The 18,074-nt window shown below is 45.7% G+C and overlaps 1 protein-coding gene across 1 annotated transcript; it reads left to right on the forward strand.

Annotated features, from left to right (window-relative positions):
- The first annotated feature begins 5,404 nt into the window (after positions 1-5,404).
- LOC135900105 (adult-specific rigid cuticular protein 15.7-like) lies at positions 5,405-17,426 on the forward strand. The gene is made up of 4 exons (XM_065429552.1): positions 5,405-5,874; positions 12,771-12,863; positions 13,605-14,191; positions 17,265-17,426. The coding sequence occupies exons 1-3, from the start codon at positions 5,863-5,865 to the stop codon at positions 14,151-14,153; spliced, it is 654 nt and encodes a 217-aa protein (XP_065285624.1). The 5' UTR covers positions 5,405-5,862; the 3' UTR covers positions 14,154-14,191; positions 17,265-17,426.
- The last annotated feature ends 648 nt before the right edge of the window (positions 17,427-18,074 follow it).

Here is an 18,074-nt window from a genome sequence, read left to right on the forward strand (position 1 = left end):
CGGCTGTGTATATGAAGTAATTGTGTGTCGCAACAGCCCGTATTTCTCATGGTGCATAACTGAACATACGTAACATTCTTTCAAAATAACATTTTATATCTTGAATTAACATCCCGGCTTTGAATAAGAAAGGTGTAAAAAGCGCTGAGAAGTGGACTCAGTTATTTACGACTGTATAAAGCACGCGCGATTCATTCATTTTAGATCCCAATCGAAAGCAAATTCTGGTGCCTAAATGAATAGCTAAATGTTTAATTGGGGGAAAGTAAAAAAAAAAGGGAAGAAAAAACGCCGCAATCTGTAAGTTTGTAAATGCGCGACTCCATTTCCAACGAAGATGTTTTTCCAAAGTCCATAATTAAACAAAAGGCTTAAAGTTTTGGGCACACATCACCCTTAACACGACCACAACTCCGTGCAAATTGAAACTCAGCCGCATTTAGTTCTCCCAGTACACCGGTGAAACTTTCTTTGCGATTTGAAAAACATGGACGATATAACGTAAAGCTATTCCAAACTTTCCTATTCCAATTCTGCAGTCAACTATCCGCTATTGGTCACAAACTTTTTTGAACCACCCCGCCTTCACCTGTCTGTCACGCGACGTCACGAAAACCGCGATAGCTCCCCATCTGATATGACGTGTACACAGTGATTATGCATGACTGGACCGAAAAAAAGAAAAAAATAGTTGTTCCTCATTCGACGCCTTTTTGCCATTAGCCCTTTGCCATTGGTCAAAAGTTTTCGTGCTGCACCCGCTTCACCTGCCTCACGCGACATCACAAAACCGACATAAATCACCGTGTCAAAGTTACGTGTACGCGTTAAAGATGCATTAATATGCCGAACAAAACTGATTTTCTTCTGAATAGCCGCAGGTTGCCCCGTTCCAAAAGGAATAAAATATGGCTGCTACCGATCGCTCAGGCACTGGCCACTCGCACCTGCCGGAGAGCATGGGTTTATTTGCGTATAATAAATCTTTTTGCATGGCCGCGTAACGTTTTCGAGCACTTTCGGCATGTTTATGACCTCGCGCTGCCAACTCTTTGCCGAGGATCCGTCTTAGCAGCATTCTTAACCTTTCGTTGCATGCCACCGCGATTTTCGGCCAGCTACCGCAAGCTAAGGAAGGGGAAACGGAGACTCCGGCTTCTCCCTCTTCATCCGGTTATCGATATACAGTGCGCTGGCTCTCGGCCCCATCGAAACCCTCTGCAATTGTGCCAGCTCCCCGCCTACTGGCAGCCAATTACAAACGAAAAACTGCTCAATGTAGGCAATGCTATTCATATTGAAATCAAAGAAAAGTGAGCTCGTCTAAACTAATCGAGCGTTTGATTGGGCTGTTGAGGCAACGCTGCGGGCCACCGCCCGTTCCTTGCTTCGGCGGTTACCAAATTTGATGTCTAGAGATTGAAATAAAAAAAAAATATATCCGAATAGTTTTATGTTATAGGGCCCCAAGTCGCTTACAAGAATGTGATAGTTATTTTCTACAGAGTCCGTAAAAAACTCACACAATGTAGACTTTACCCTCACATCATCCATACTGCCCCCTTAAGCTCTCCCAAAACACCAGACAGACAATCTACGCCCTTCATATAGCTCCCTAAGGTCGAGGAAAACAGGGTTATAGTCATCATCCCCAGGGTCTCAAACTAAACCTCAAACTTTTAATTTTACCTGCACATAAAATATAGTCTCGTTGGCCCATTCACTTGTCCCAGTACACTTGGAATGTGTGCGCATAAAGCTTTCGAACACTTGTATTAGTAACATTCTCCGAATCACGTTACTAACGCAAAGACTTTAACGTTTGCCCACGCAACACCTATAACATTAACCCGATTCCTTTCAAATATAATGTCACTGACACATTCATCTTTCCCACGACGCAGGGCAAACACGAGTTCTGCGCCTAATGTACGTGTAATGATTTCGGGTGCAGGTGTCGGACTTCAATGTCGCACTAACAGCTTCGCCGTAATTTTTTTTAAATAACTCAGATCTGAACGCCATGTGGGAAAACAATTATGCGCGTAGCATCGTCAGAATGACGGCACGATGCATTGTTCTGCACGTCTCGCGCTGTCGCGATTCTTGTTGACACCAAACTACGAAGCGTCGTCGTTTCGTGCGACGGTTGCACCACAGCACTTGGCGGTCGAGCGCAGACATGATAGCGAGGAGGAAAACTGCGCGCGAACTTCGTCGCCAACGTGTGCCTCGCTTTTGTCGTCTGTAGCAGTGTTGCACAGCACGAGACGCCGGGCGCATCCTTTCTGCCGCCTTTCTTGGCCGAGCCCGAACGTTGTACGACGTCGCATAGCATCTCAAAGCAGTAGCTGCCGCTGGTACGGATGGGGGAAACTAGCAAGCTCTTACGTTTAAAATTAATTCGTTTGCTTTGTGAAGAAACGCACGCAGTGTAAATCAAAGCGCTGGTTGCTCCACAGAAGTGGTTAAGTGGTTGTTCTCTCGCGTGTTCTCTCGCGTAGCAACAATTGGGTTGCTACGATGGGGGCCCTCGGTTCTAATCCAACCACGAAACATTTAATTTTCTTTATATCATTGTGCGTTTGAGGATACCGGGAAGAGATGCTAGACGTATGATATGCTAGAGAGATGCTGTACGTAAAAACCGGGCAGTCATTGTATATGCACGCTTTGCCTTAATAGCACATTTGTTTGACTTTGCAGAATGGCAACCCAGATCCAGTGACGCAGAGTTTGAGACAAATGGGCCGAGGTGCCCAAGGCGTTCCTCGTTATAGCCTCGAAGAGTATTTCCGGTTAAAAGGCTCTTCCGGTTCCAGCGAAACGTTCTTGCAATTCGTGTGCACCACCCTATGACCACCACCTCGCGTCGTACCACTGTCACACATGAGCCGGCGACGATGAGCACACGACTGCTCACGCTCTCAAAGGAACATTCCTCAGCTTACAACAACTACTTTCAATGGTTGCTTCCAGCTTGTGTTCAAAGTTTAAAGGAGAAAGCCGAAATGGTGTGGCCGTTCGCTTAAATGAGATTTTCGATGCAGATTGCAGTTTATAGTTTCATCTTAATAAAACAATGCAATTCGCTGCTAGAAGGAGCTCTCTACAGGTTTAGATGGCAGTGAGAAAGTTTCTTTATGGTGCCCCAATGCGCATAATGGGAAATCCCTCAAGCGCCTTGCTCCTAACAACCAAAGTTTCATTGTTATACGCCCAATGGTTAGCCAACAGCCAGCGTCTTAGTCGCTCGGCGGGCATCTAGAAGAGCCGCAAATGACACATTTATAATTTCTTACGACGATGCCCAATCTTCGAGAACTTTGAAATTGGAAATTTAGTAGGTTTCGTATGCATTTTTAGTATGTACGTATTTAGTATTTCGCAGCATGTTTCCCCTAAGCTGCATTTTGCTCCAGTCAAGTTCAATATTAACATGGCCGATAGTTCTGCGACGACGGACTGTTGAGTATAAACCGTGAATCCCTAAAGCGTAAGGAACAGATCTTTGAAAATTTTCACAAGCCGCACATTACCCGACACACTTCTGATATTCCGCATATGCCAAACGTTCTCTCCAACTTAATATTCGCTAGCGGAAATAGTTATAGTAATTAATTTTTATTGCCATTGGGAGCTGACGGTTAGAGTAATTTTTACAGTGCGTTAATTTTCCCCGTACCTCACCACATAACAGCTTTGCTGTATAAAGAACGGCGAAAAAGTAGGCTTGCCAAGAGTATTCAATTCAAAAGCCTCTGAACGTTCCAAATGCCACTTTCTCAGAAACACCAACGTTATTAGGTTACAATCAAAAACTTTTTTAAAGATTTAACTTAATAAGTAAGCTTCGGGCAATAAAATACGTACGGGAAATGTACACGACTGTTAAAATTGTGCAGATTTTTTTTTCTTCGCGTCAATTCCGCTGCTAAATTTCAATTAGGTGGACCTTTGGTCAATGTACAAAAAGACTAGCTCTTCTTTTTCGTTGCAGTAGCAGCAGCAGTTATGCACCAGAAAGCTTGAAGAGTAATTGTACAAGCTCATGCATTGTGAATCAGGTCACAGCTTGCTAAAATGTGGCAGAGCTATTTAAAGGTATAAGTAATGAGCAGCCTTCAAGCGACAGCCAACTTGGGATCAAATAACTCCAAACACTACAGAATGCTGCATGTGTGTTAGTCAACAAGAATAAGCACGTAATCTTCTAGGCCTTGCAGTATTTGGACACTAATTTCGTTTCATAACTGTGTTTGTGGCATAGCCTCATGACTTTGGCTCTGTACGCACATACACTCCTGCTCTAAATTCATAAAAGTACTTGTAATTTAGTAAATTTTTCGCCTCTTTGTCCTTTTCCACAAATTTCTTTTTCTCTAAGGCGTGTTATGTATGTCAATCATTGCGTTCTTAAAGGCAAAAGGAATGCAATATCAACAATTCCACATAAGGCATCAAACAGTGAGCGGAAGTACTCCCCTACCCTGTCAACCCACTACTGACTACGGTTGAGGTGTCAGTAGCCAAAGCTAGAGAGTTGCAGGGCGGTCAGCAGCAGTATTCCTGCATTACTTACCCCTAATTTATTTTATTGATGTTGATAAACAAGGAATTACTACTACCAGGTGATCTGTCGCGAGAACGAGCGAACCTTGTTCCGCCGATCGATTTATACTTACCTTGGTTAATTGATTTGGACACTATGCTGGGCTATACGATAAGCTTCAACTTGGAGTGCTCAATCTTTTATGTCTCACATTTACGGCCACTACGCAATGGTCCAACTTGACGGGCAATAAATGAGTGCTCTTGAGAAACGAGGTGATGGATGTGGCGCCGTTCGATGGCCGTTATTTGAACGCCACTGTTTATCAGGTGCTGCTCTCCTCCTCCCCCCCCTCCCTTCCGCTTCGCGTCTCCTCCTCCAGCAGCGCTCGCTAATTGTTCATTCGTACAGATGACCAATTCGTAAGGAGCTTAACGCGGTGCTCTCCCCGCGAGCTGCCAGCACGGCCCGCTCATGTGGCGGCTTGATTGACAAGGCCTGGATAGGCAGGCGTGTGACGCATTAAACTGCAGGCGCAATTAGTACGTCCTCCTTTTCTTCTTTTGCGCTCACGATAGTCAAACGAGACGGACAACAGAAGAGGCTGTCAACGACTTGGCAAGTGATCGGCCGCGAAATCGGGCCGGCCGGCGAGTCGCTTCGACTCCGTGAAGGGGAAAGCTGAGGCTGACGGCTCTGACAAGGTCTCGGCAAACAGGCTCACGCGGGCATGCGTAGGAACGTCGCTGTCAGGGTGCGCGCCTTGTTGCTTAAAAGGAGAGACATTCCGCAGCGGAAACGCGTGCGCGGGCGTTAAGAGCCGCGGAGCACGCTTGGCCCAGCCGGGAAGGCACACACGTAAAAACGCATCAAGGCTGGGGCAAGACGAGAGCGCGAAGCGCGCACGAGCCAGTGATTTGGCGATAATGCTGGGCCGACCCGATTCCTGGTCAGCGGTGGCGGCAGGAGCCGCTGGAGAACAAAGCCGTGTTCGCTCTCCCCATCCTACGGCCGATACAATACCGTTTTGTTGGCTGCCGCGCGGGAGAAACAATAAGGGCCGCCCGGAATGGTCCAAGACAGCAGGGCAGCGGATGACGCAATAATGGCCCCAAAAGGCGGTCACTCCTCCTTCCATCCGGCGCCTCGGGGTCGAGCGAGGAGGCCTCTGGGCGCGGTGGTTTCTTCCGCCGGAGGAGGAACTATAAAATGCTCCGGACGCCTCATCAAGTGGTCACAGTGAAAGCAGCGCCGACGCATACACCCGACTGGAATACGTAGTGCACCCGACGGGACGGAAACCCAGCAACATGTTCGCCAAGGTACGTGCGTCCACGTGCGTCGCCGGCGACACTCGTCACGAGGGACAGTTCTTGCCTCGTGGCGCGCGTTCGGGCTGTGGTGCCGTCGTAGCGGTGTTCTGCGCGCCCACTTCTCTCTCCAACAGCTTGGCACAGGGAGGCGTTGCACTGCAGCATGCGAGAGGGGGCGCTATGACTTGGGTGATGTGCCCTAGGTGGTGTGTTGCTTGTACTGCGACGATGAGCACGTCGAAGGGAAGGATGCGAAAAACGCGCGCAGCTGTCCACTGCGTTACCGCGTAAACATGCAGCGCATGGAAAAGGGACACCGTGCTTCCAGTGGAGTACCAATTGAAAGCTTCAACTAGCGATCTGGTTTTGTGTATAAAATGCAGTAAGTACCTCTAGCTGCAATGCTTTGAGGACCTGTTACGGGAAACATTTGAAATACAAACACGAAATTTAGGTACGATATGTCTCCGGGACTGGGAATAAGAAAGACACCCTGGAAATCTGGGTGTCTTAGAGTGCGTTTTGATGGTGCTTACATTTATAGTAGCTACCCTGATGTACAACTGCATGGCGACGACGCCCGTTTCAGTCTATGCTTTAGAGATGTGCATGACCGTAGTGGCCGTTAATGTTCTCGGACGGGATCACAAGGATAAAAAGTACGCATATTTAATGCTGCGTCAAGAACAAGCTGTCAAGAACTCACTCCTAACGTAAACCATCAATTCAGCTTGCTGCCTCTTTCTTTCCGTTCTGAAGTGCTTTATTATTCAGCTGTTCATTGTTGACAACTTAGAACAACTTCTCAATTCTTTCTTAGAAGGCGTTAAAGTTACAATAAGGGCATATTACATATCAAGCTAGGCCATAAAAAAGCGATTCCCTTTATTATTCCCAGTGCCCAAACTGCGTAATTGATTATGTCGTTGAGTGACGACCTACTTTTTTGGTTCCGTTTTGTTGGAAACCATCCTTTTCTATAGCAGAATTATTGAAAAATTACAAGTTGGTGCTCCCTTTAATCTTCGAGTCGGCCGTAATTCAATTCCTTATTCTACTGTATTAGATGCTGCAGTAACTGTTGAGGCCACACGAGCGTCCTCAGAAATTGGAAGGTGACGTCGACGGGTTTGTGTGGTTTTTGTGCCTCTCTTTCTTGGGCATATGGGACGCCTCCAGTTTTCGTATCACTGATCTGTTCGCTACTGTTAAAGCAGAATCTAGAAGTTGCGCTGGACTTAATTTTTTTTCCTTTAATACCTGTCTAAACACATTTTGAAATAGTGGAAGCACTTCTGTGCGTGAAGTGAAAAAAAAAAAACGAGTATATCGAAGAACGCACGTCGACCTGTCGAAGCTGCCTAATCCGTGATGACGGCAACAGCTATATGTATTCTGGATGCAGTAATAGTCTCGCCGGAAATTAAGTCTTAAGAGTGTTCACTTCAAGGCCGGAGTTGTCGACCTTTCAAGGAGTAGCATAGCCGAAATTTGAATTTAGTGCCCGGAAAGCTCAGTAAATTTTGCTGGCCACGTCAAGATATTTTACTGGCTATTTGAGGAAATTCCCACTACTGCAATACGTGAGCACCGTGCAGCAGCTCCTATTACGTCCCGCACCTGTTGTTCTATACGAAACTAGCAGCTAACTGTCTCCTTCTTCGAGCGCCAGGGACAAAGCGTGCGATTCCCACTAATTTATTTTTCTTTCTGCTTTGCACGTTAGATAAGCTGAGATGCTGCTTAAGCACCTTAAAGTTCTTGTAGCCAGCTCTCGAGTCCGTGGCCGCATTTCTTTATAGCAAAACAGAAATATAAGAATCCGCGCTGTTCACAACAAAGCTCTAAATCCTTGTGATGAAGCGCCTTTTTTCTGCTGTATATATGAGATCACACGTCTGCATATGACACTTCCAGGCCAGTCATAAAGAGATGTATCTGGGGAGGTGAATAAAATTGAATGCCGAATCAATTCGTCTGCCAGAAAAGTTCGTTGAAGTTGGTTAAACTTGTAACACACAAATTAAAACAGCGGTAATCGCAATGAAGTTCTTAAGAACGCCAGTTTTGACAGAGATTTTGTCAGTGGAACTCAGTAAATGTCAGGCTCAATAAAAGTCAGCTCGAAATACAGAAACGCTGACCAAATGCCCTTCGTGCCTTTGTAAAAGATGTGGGAACGGTGTCGCTTCGAGAGGCAGGAATGTTTCCATTCAAAGCAGGTGCTCCGTCTCTTACATTCAAGCATACGTGCTCATAACTTGCGTGGCCATGGTGCCGCCGACTCTATTTAGTATAGTGGCCTCGCAGCGAAAAGATTTGATTAATCGGATGACCTCCATGGTGCAGACCACCGTAATGACTACGTTATTCGCGACCTCAAACATTATTTCACGATAAGCAGCTGAAAAAGTAGAAGTTTTATAAAAGGAATGTAGTTATGTATTGATATTTTAAAAAATGAAAAGAAAAACATATCGCGAGTATAAAGCTATGTGAATATTAACCATTAGTGCGCAAAATGACAAGCAAAGGGTGGTCTGGGCCTTATTGCCATCAGTATAGAAAAAACTTTCTCTTTGTCCGGATAGATTCTTTAAAGCGCCTCGGTATGGGTACTTCCGTAATTGATCACGTTGATGCAAACAGCGCAACTAGTTTCGGAAACGGGTAAATTGAAGATGACTGCGTGTATTGCATGTCAATCCGAACTTTTACAGAACATGTAATAGTCCACGGATGCTCCTTGCACTGTCGCATTCCAGGGTACACGCCCGAAATTTCCGTAAAGAGATTTAAGTTCAATCGAGGCACCTCTTGCTCTTATCGCGTTAGATTCTGCGTCGTCGGTAGGCATAATTGTCTAATTCTCGCAGTGTTCTATGCCTCAGATACGCGCTCCCGATTCATCCCGATTGGCTTGGCAGAGCGCACTTGCATGTCTTCTCCATCCATCTCCCTAAACCGCACCGATACTGTGGCTAAACACGCGAAGAAAAAAAATGGGAATTTTTTTGTTTCTTTTTTTCGGAAACTGCGGTGTGCCTTGCTATGTCGATGAGAATCAGTCAGTCAGTCAAGAACTTTATTGAAGTCCTGAGGAGTTTCAATCCGTTGGAGATCCCATGCGGGGAACTCCTCCGGCAGAAACCGTAGGCGACACCCAAGTCGGGACGGGAACGTGGTGACGCTCCGCCAGTTCTTGGGCCCTCTGGACGGCCTTGAGTTGTAGTTTGAGGTCCGGGCTTTGGAGGGCTTCTTCCCATTCGGGCTCACTGGAGAGAGGGCCCTTTGGTAACGCGGTACATTGCCATAGCATGTGCGAGAGTGAGCAATAAAGTTCTGGGCAGTCTGGGCAATTTGCCGGGATTTCTGAGTTATAGTGACTTAGAAGGCCTCGGGACGGATACGAGTCCGTTTGTAGCATTCGAAACGCGGGCGCCTGCGCGCGTTCGAGTTTGGCGTGTGGGAGCGGGAATTTGGTTCTGCCTTTCCGATAGTGGGAGGTGATCTCTTGGTAAGTGAGCAGCGGGTCATTAAACTGAATGTCCAGCCCCTCGTAGGCCGTGGGACCGTCGCGGCGGGCAAGTTCTCGCGCACGGTCGTGGGCCGTTTCATTGAGGTTAGCTTTTTGCGAGTGAATGTCGATGAGAAAACACTCAACATTTTGGACAAGACACTACAGGAATACAGCCTCTGTGGCCTGCCTTTTTCTGGCGTCCAGTCCTAAAATTTTACGATGTTTTATCAACGCGGTTACCAAACTGGCTCGGCCAGCTTTTAGTTTATCTTATACATCTACAGGGTGACCATTTCAAAGTTTAGGAATTGTTTTACGTCCCCTGTGACAGGTATAATAATTCTTGTCCTTGAGCTGGATTATGATGGCTCATATCTCCAAAATGATATCGTTCTGGAAATTCATTCCAAGTGCATACACCTTGAAATCTCACCGGATACAATTCGTAAATTGCAATATGTGCCGTAACGTAATTATTAAAAAGACAATTAGTGGATTTTGCTAATTAGTTAGATATGTGCTTCTATTTTTTGTGCAAGTAATGTCCGCCTCTCTGAATAATCCAGCTCAAGGACTAGAACAATGTTACCTGCAACAGGCTATATTTGAAAATTCCATAAAACTTAAAAGTGATCACCCTGTATTATATAGCTTGGTGCATTTCTGTGTACAAACTAGTTTTAGGCGCTACAGTCAAATCTATGTAGAGGAGAATACAAGGTTGAGAGGCTTGCTGATGTTAGCATGTAATTGATTGACGACTACAACGCGGTACAACAAGGTTTGAATTGCAAAACAAGACTCTATGGTTGTATCCGCTGCTCGTCCATCATAATAAGTAATATACATGGTAGTGGGGCTGGTTATGGTAGTGTTACAGCCCGCGGGGTTAGCCTGGAATGTTTGAGTGGCAACTGTTCTTCCTGATCACCTCGCACGTTGTTAGCAAGGGTGTGTCAGCATATATATTGACGAACTCCTCGTCTCGAAGAAAGGCAATAAACAGTCGTGGAACTATCTTCCTCATTACTTTTCTACCGGTACAATTCGCAACCCTCAGTAATTATATGCAGCCACTTGTGCCCATCTTCAAGCATGCACAACTCAGGTAATGTGTATGTAGTGTATTCGCTGCAGGCATGGGGGAAGGCGATGTGGAACAGGTGAGCTACTCGATGCCCTCGACGAGACTGTTCAGCCACTCGATCTCGCCACTGTTTACCTGGCAGGTGTCTGAAGAGTTGGTCTCTCTGTTCTTCCTCGATTGAGGGAGCTTGGTCAATTTTACTGGTGCAATTATGTGTGCAAAAGATGCATGGACGGTTTTGGTAGAGCAGTAGAACGCATCTTTTGTGAAAGAACAAGCTCCGCTTCCTCACATGGCGTACAGTACTAATAGTAAGTGCGCTATCTGCCAACCAGTGGTACAGACAGTGTCCAGCCGCCACTAGCCGTGAATTTCGGTTCCGCACAAGGCCGCAGACGCATGCGACTGTTTGGCGTCCTCTTCGTTCTGCTGTAACAATGGTCATAGCAAAACGTTTATAGGAGACCGTTCTCTAAAGAGACTAAGAAAGAAAGAATGACAGTGTCTGACCTGTCATTCTTTCTTTTTGCTGCATTTTTAATACGAAGCATCCTTACGAAGCACGCACTTTGCGCTAGGTAGGTATGTTTCGGTCGGCATGTAGGCCTAGTAACGGGCATCTTCAATAAAAAGAATACGTATCCGATAGTGGGATCAAACGCCGGTCTCTCAGCACAACAACCAGACGCTGTAACCGTTGGCCCAAAATCGTACGTATACTTCACTCGGGCCATTGTCAGCAGGCGCTTTGAAACTACTGGCGCGTGCGCGAGCCAGGTAGCAACGAGTTGCTAATGAAAGCCTGCCGATTCCTCCCATTTGTCCCTGGTGGCAGTTTGCGCGTTGAGACGCTCCGTTAGATTGTAGCACCTTCGGGCGGGACAGCCCATATTATTTCAGAGTCCTTTTCTCGCGCAATATATATATATATATATATATATATATATATATATATATATATATATATATATATATATATATATATATATAGCAAACTTTGCAAAACCGGAATTTTCCGGATGTCTACAAGGCGCTAAGTGAGCTCCACACATGGTCCTAGAGGTGGCTTTTCTTTTACCGTCTTCAAATATTTCACAACGCCTTCATAGAAACTGTTCTCCTTTGACATTTGCTTTGTACCGTCGGTACAACACATTCATTTGGTTCAGACATATTCACCTTCCTCTAGCGTGGATGTTTTGCTCAGGGCTTAAGACATTCGCCTTCTGAGTGGAGTGTCGTAAGCTGAAAACTCCTCACCGCCAATATTCTTTTCCTTTCAAACTTATTCCGTTTTTCTTTACGGAGCGCATCGTTTTACGGGTTGCGGACTGACGGAGAGATTTTCTGGTTGAGTCACCTAAGAATGCTTAAGCTTTAAAAATCAGTCACCATCATCGCCGTAGCCGTCAATTGTCGTCTTCACCATCGTCACTGCACTGCTGCTGTCGTCACACACACAAACCGCGTACACAAACCGTCGTCACACAAACGGCGTACTGGAGGGACATTTTTTTTTAAAAATCACAACCATGTGAAGCCAAGAACAGCGTAGGGGAAATTGTTAGTTGCTTTAAATTGAAATGCAGAAATGATGATGTAACAGAAAAAGAAAGTGGACGAAAAACAACCTACCGTGGATGGTAGCCGAACCCAAAACCTACGCCTTACGCGTGCGATGATATACCATTGAGCTATGACAACGGCCCTCCCACGGCCCCATTCTTAAGTATTTATGTATCTGTGAAAGGTATGACCGTGGGAGTGTTATCCAGCGCCACTCAGAGCCATGACGGTAGATGTGTTACATGTTTTTGACAATTGGCATCACGTAATACTGGAACTTTAGAATGTGAACTTTGAGCATGTCTCCAATTCTCATTTATATCGTTTGCATACCACCTTAAGCACGAGGCATGATATAAGGGCAACGTTGTAGCTATTGTGAATGATTATTGTATCGTTTTAAGCCATTGTAACGCCCAAATAAACGATAGATATTCGCAGTGAAAGAATGTGCACTGACTATGTGTTGCCCCCCGAGTAACTTATGCGATATGCAAGGGACTCCACAGAATAAACATGTCTTCACTTATCCCGACAGAAATCCCTACACTATTGGAAACCACGTCTGTTTAAACAAGAATAACGAGTTGTTGATTGTTTGTGGGGTTCTTCTTTTTTTTTGGTATATTTAGGTCTCACAGGAACATATTAAATACTGAATAACACGTTTATATCAGTTCGGGAGACTGCAACTTCTGTTTCGTTTTTTCTATTTTTTTCACGAATATGCAGTGCATCTCTTCGCTCCTTTGCCTGGCAGTCACCGTCAGCGCTGGTATCGTCGCGTCTAGCGGAGGACACAGTGTGCAGCATCGGAAACAGGACGTGAGTAACGCATTGTGTAACGTGACACAAACATCCTTTCTATGCCAAAAAAGGTTGTCCGCTGAACTTGAAACAGTTTCCTTTCTTATTGCTTTACATCAAACAATTAAGATGCTGCTAATGCTGCTAACTTTTCAGGCTACTGGACTATAAACAACACAATTGAGAAAATACTCGTTGCACCCTGATATTGGAACTGGAAAAGAACGCAAGTTGTACCATACATTTTACATGACGACGAATTAATCTTTTTTTTTTTGAGCGGTGGTGAAAATTTTATGCATTTATGCAATTTCTATTCATGACTCGCTATCCTAGCTAAAATTCGGAAACCTCCAGCTGCAATCAGCTGCAGGTTATTTAAATTTGAGATATGCTTTGAGCCGCGTAAGGTTCATGCCTGCTGAGATGTGTGCTCACATGATATTCGCTCGTTTGAGAGTCCTTGTATTGAACAACTCGGCTCGTATCTACGCAGTGGTAAATAATGGTGATAGCTCTCTCACATTGAACTGAACTTAATGCACCCATCGTAAATATTAGCAGGAAATTCGTAATTTGCTGGAACTATAGGGTTGATTTCCAACCCTCAGGATGTATTTCAATAAATGTCGTTAACCTTTAACAATGTGGTTATTGCATAACTGAAATTCTCCAGTAGTTCCAGCACATTTAAGCTATGCCATGACATATATTACATTATATTAAGGCTGCAGTAATACGCATCCGATTCTTGTCCAGGATTACGGGAACTACCAATTCGGCTACGACATCGTCAACGGCTACGGCGCCGTCAACGGCCGCCACGAAGCTGGAGCCGCGTACGGCCCCGTGCACGGTTCCTACTACCTCGGCGACATCGACGGCCGCCACCGGCAGGTGCACTACGTGGCCGACAAGCTCGGTTTCCGCGCCGTCGTCAAGACCAACGAGCCTGGTACAAAGACCAGCGCACCTGCCTCAGCTCCTTACGTGTCAGCCAATGGCAAGGCTGTGCCTGCGGCTTCGGTCCAACCGGCTCAGGTCGCCATTGTGAAGCCAGTGATCCCAGCTTACGGCGGACATCTTGGCTATGGTTACGGAGGCGGCTACGGAGGAGGCTACGGAGGAGGCTACGGCCACGCACCAGTCGCCGCTGCTGTGGTCGCGAAGGCTGCCGTTCCGGTGGCTGCTTACGCAGCTGCTCCCCACTACGGTTACGGCAGTCTCGGTGCGCTTGGCCACGGCTACGGTCTTGGCTACGGAGGTTACGCAGGCTACGGAGGCTACGGGCATGGCTATCTGGGATAGGCAGTCGCTTCCAAACGAGCTTATTTATTGGGATCAAGGTGAGACAATTTATTTGCTGCATTAAGGTTCATGATCATACACTTGCAGTCACATGGGTTATGGATTTCCGCGTGTCTTCTCTTGCCACAGCTTTTGGTGACCGCTGGGGACATTACCTGAGATTGTCTCGAACAGTATACTGGGTGTACCAGCTAACTTTAGCCAGAGTTTTAAAATATGCGAATGTTACGTAGCTGGAGAAAACTAAGGTAATGTTGTTTGCCGTCGCTTGGACATACTCAGATTACTTTTTTTCATTCCGCCTAAATAGATTATTAGTATTAATTAATTATTAAACTTTTCAAATATCATAAGTATATGAGAAATGGCAATGAGACAATTGTAGAGCAACATGAAAAACAGCTTTCCATTGTTCAATACGTGCTACATAAAAGTGTTTTTTCGAGCGTGAAAGAAGCGCGCAAATGCACGCGAAATTGCCGCGCGACTGGCCGCTCGAGGCACTTTGCGTGCATTTGTGGGCTTCTTTCAGGCTCGGAAAAACACTTTTATCTAGCACGTATTGAGCAACAGAAAGCTGTTTTTCATGTTGCTCTACAATTGTCTCAATAAAACTTTTCATATAATTGTAACATTTGAAAGTTGACTATTTAATTAAGACCGCTTGTTTATTTCGGCGGAATGAAAAAAATAATTTAAGCATCTCCAAGCCACGGCAAACAACATTATCTTGGTTCTGTCCAGCTACGTGTTCGTATATTCTTAAACTCTGGCTAAAGTTATCGGGGACACGCTGTATAAGTGCAGAAATATCTACGACCAGCCAATCGAATTACCACCGAAACAAAATAATTCCCCAGGGCGTTCATATCCACACTTTTAGCAACAAAGTTGAGCGACACTCTCGGCAACTTGCGTCCTACGCTTTACGTTCGCAGTCACCATCAGCGTTCGTTCTTTGCTTCGTTCATTGATTCGAATCGTGTTATTAGCCTCCGTACTGAGTCAGTTATGAGAGTGGGAATTACTATAAATAATTCGCGTTTTAATGCTAGTTCGTTTAGCAAGGATTATTGCACATTTCAGAAAGTTTTGAGTAGAGAGAGAGAGAGATAGAGAAAGGCAAAGGGAAGACAGGGAGGTTAACCAGAGATTATCTCCGGTTGGCTACCCGGTACTGGGGGAGGGGAAAGGGGATGCAATAGGTGAGAAAGAAAGAAGGATAATTGAACAAGGGATGTCTCTGGAGCCAACATTTCGACAAGGCGACTTGTCTTCGTCAGGGTCAATGTGATACCCATTAGCTGACGCAAACAAATGATGGGGCTCCAATCATTTTCGTTTCTTGATTGATAGACTATGGTCTAGTACGTGAAAACAGCATACAACGTGAAGAAGAAATATAACGTATACAATGTGAAGAATAACGAGCGGGGTCTAATTTTCGCCCCCCTTAAAGTAATATTCAGGCACACAAACACCATTAGAGTAAGCACGCTCAGTAAGGTTGGGAGAAAAGCTCGACTATCCGAAGGGCATGCAATGCGGGCTTTCAGCCGTCAATGATAATTCATTAGGATATTCATATTTTTCATAGCCACTCGGTGAGTTATTGACATAACGTTTAAGTGCCTTAGGCATATTCTCTGATTTGTAAGGTGCTCTTACAGAGCCGGTTATTACTCGTATGCTCGGTGCAGCGTTCGTGATTTAAAAAAAGATGAATAAAACCGAAGTTGTAGGCGGCACGCTGCGAACCGTCAGCAAGGTGTCGTATCATATCGGCTTAGCTAACAAAGAATTCATTGGACGAAAGTAAGTAGGCTTTTGTGGTCCGTATGTCTTGGCACAAGTCATTACAAAGGTATTTTTATGTGTTCTTTACTGTCACGACTTACGAAGATCCCTACCAACTCTGTATCACTATGCAATGTAGCATAGGAGAGTACCGGTTTTAGAGATTGGTTTTTTTTTCTGTTTATCCAGGTAACACTGCTATAAACATATATGAGGTCTTGCGAGATGAAACGAAACTGCAGTGGCCTCAATGTGGCGAAACTTCTAAGCCTGTGCGGTGCCCTCACTGAGTCGCACGCATATACGCACATGTGCACACTTGTGGTGTGCCATCGTGCCTGAAGACGCACAACCATAGGAATGTGATATTATTATTGCTATTAACCGATGGTAATGTGCATCGAGTTATTCAAATTAACGAAGAGTCATCAGACGATTACCAACACGTGTTTCAAGACTGCGGTAATTCGAATTGCGATTCGAAAGCATCAAGTGGCCCATTGAGCGAAAAAGCCGGCCTCTGTCGCCTGCAGCAACGAAAGGGCACTTAAATTCTCATTGGCTGCGACGCCAGATCACGTGCGTGCCTCGACGGAGCAGAGCGGGCGAAAGGGACCACCTGGTGCCGCATGCCAGGTGTTGCATGAGGGGAGAGACAATCGCCAAGACGCCACGTCATCTTCGCTCTCGAAGGTCCATGGGGTATCCGCGTGTTCCTTGTCCGCGCAAGCTCTCACCTACGTTCTAACTTCCCCTCGGTAATCGTTATGAATAAATTATTGTATGAAAAACAGAATAAATTCGAAAGGAAAAACTGGCGGTAGTGAGTTTCGAGCCTACTACCCATCGCTCAGAGGCCGAGTGTCTTGCCCACTGGGCTAAACCAGCGCCTACTATACATAGCAGACCTGTGCATTCTGCTTTATGACATCATGCTGCTTGGTCCGAAATTTCCATTGCGAAGCCCGGCGTGACAAAAGCGTTGATGTCATAATCACAGCGGCTTACTCGGGAGCTTCCCCATTAGATTCTATGGCAATCGGGCAAAGTAACGTAACGTCACGGATCGAAGTGCATCGGCTTTGTGCTATCTAGGAGGCGCTGGGCAAGCGTCTCAACGCACTCGCTTACCCGCCAGGCGTTCATAGTTCGCAGGACCGCCCAGCTGCGTTCAATTGGACATTAATGCTTTCGCACTCACAATTCATAAGAAGTGCTTAGGTGTCCTCGGATTTTATTGTGTTGTGACATGCTTCTCGTTTTTACTTGTCCTTGACGTATTTTTTTCGCATGCTTTCATGGCTTATTTTTCAGGTGACGGGGTATTTGTCTCAAGTGTTCCCAAAAGTAAGACTTCATTGTTATTCATCTTCAGGTCCCGGTTCCTACATGATTCTTTTGAGTGTTCCTTCACTTTTCCTGGTTTTGTTTGTTTGTTCGTGTAAATAAATATGTTTCTGACTGTTGTAAGAAGTATATCCGAATCTCATGTCGTAACTATCGAAAGTGATCGTGCATGGTAGGGTTGTGCCAATAGACGAGCGCACGCCAAGTTTCGCCCGAGACGCCAGCGCTCGTTTCTCCCCTGGCGGCACGGTTTCCCCTCCCCCGGGTGTTTGCTTCCGCCGGTTCCCTTCGCTCGCGCTGAGCCAGAGGAGGCCAGGCTGAGCGCGCGCTGCACGCGAGAAAGCTTTTGTTAGCGATGGCGCCTCGCCGGAAGACTAGTAATTACTGTTGTGTTGTGAACTGCCATAACAGCAATGTAAACATGAAAAGGTTGATGCCACCAGTGAAATTATACCGATTCACAAGAAAATGGTACGAAAGAAGCAGACGACAGACATGGATTACTGCGGTGCGCCGAGCGAAGTAAACATCTGGCAAACGAAGCGAGATCGTTTATTGATCACTCCTGAGTGTATGACGGTTTCTATATCTAACCCACGTGAAATTAATAATTACTCGGTACATAATCCTTTTATTCATACAAAAACTTTAAGTTCAACGAGTGCTTGTCCTGTCTTCTTTCTCGTGTTTCGTTTGTGTGTGCGCTGTCTAAGAATGGAAACCACGTCTGTTGTATGCGCTAGCAGTGGCCGAAGTTCACGCGTGCCGAGAAATTGA

This window comes from Dermacentor albipictus, chromosome 1 (assembly GCF_038994185.2).
Source record: "Dermacentor albipictus isolate Rhodes 1998 colony chromosome 1, USDA_Dalb.pri_finalv2, whole genome shotgun sequence".
Lineage (NCBI taxonomy): Eukaryota > Metazoa > Arthropoda > Arachnida > Ixodida > Ixodidae > Dermacentor > Dermacentor albipictus.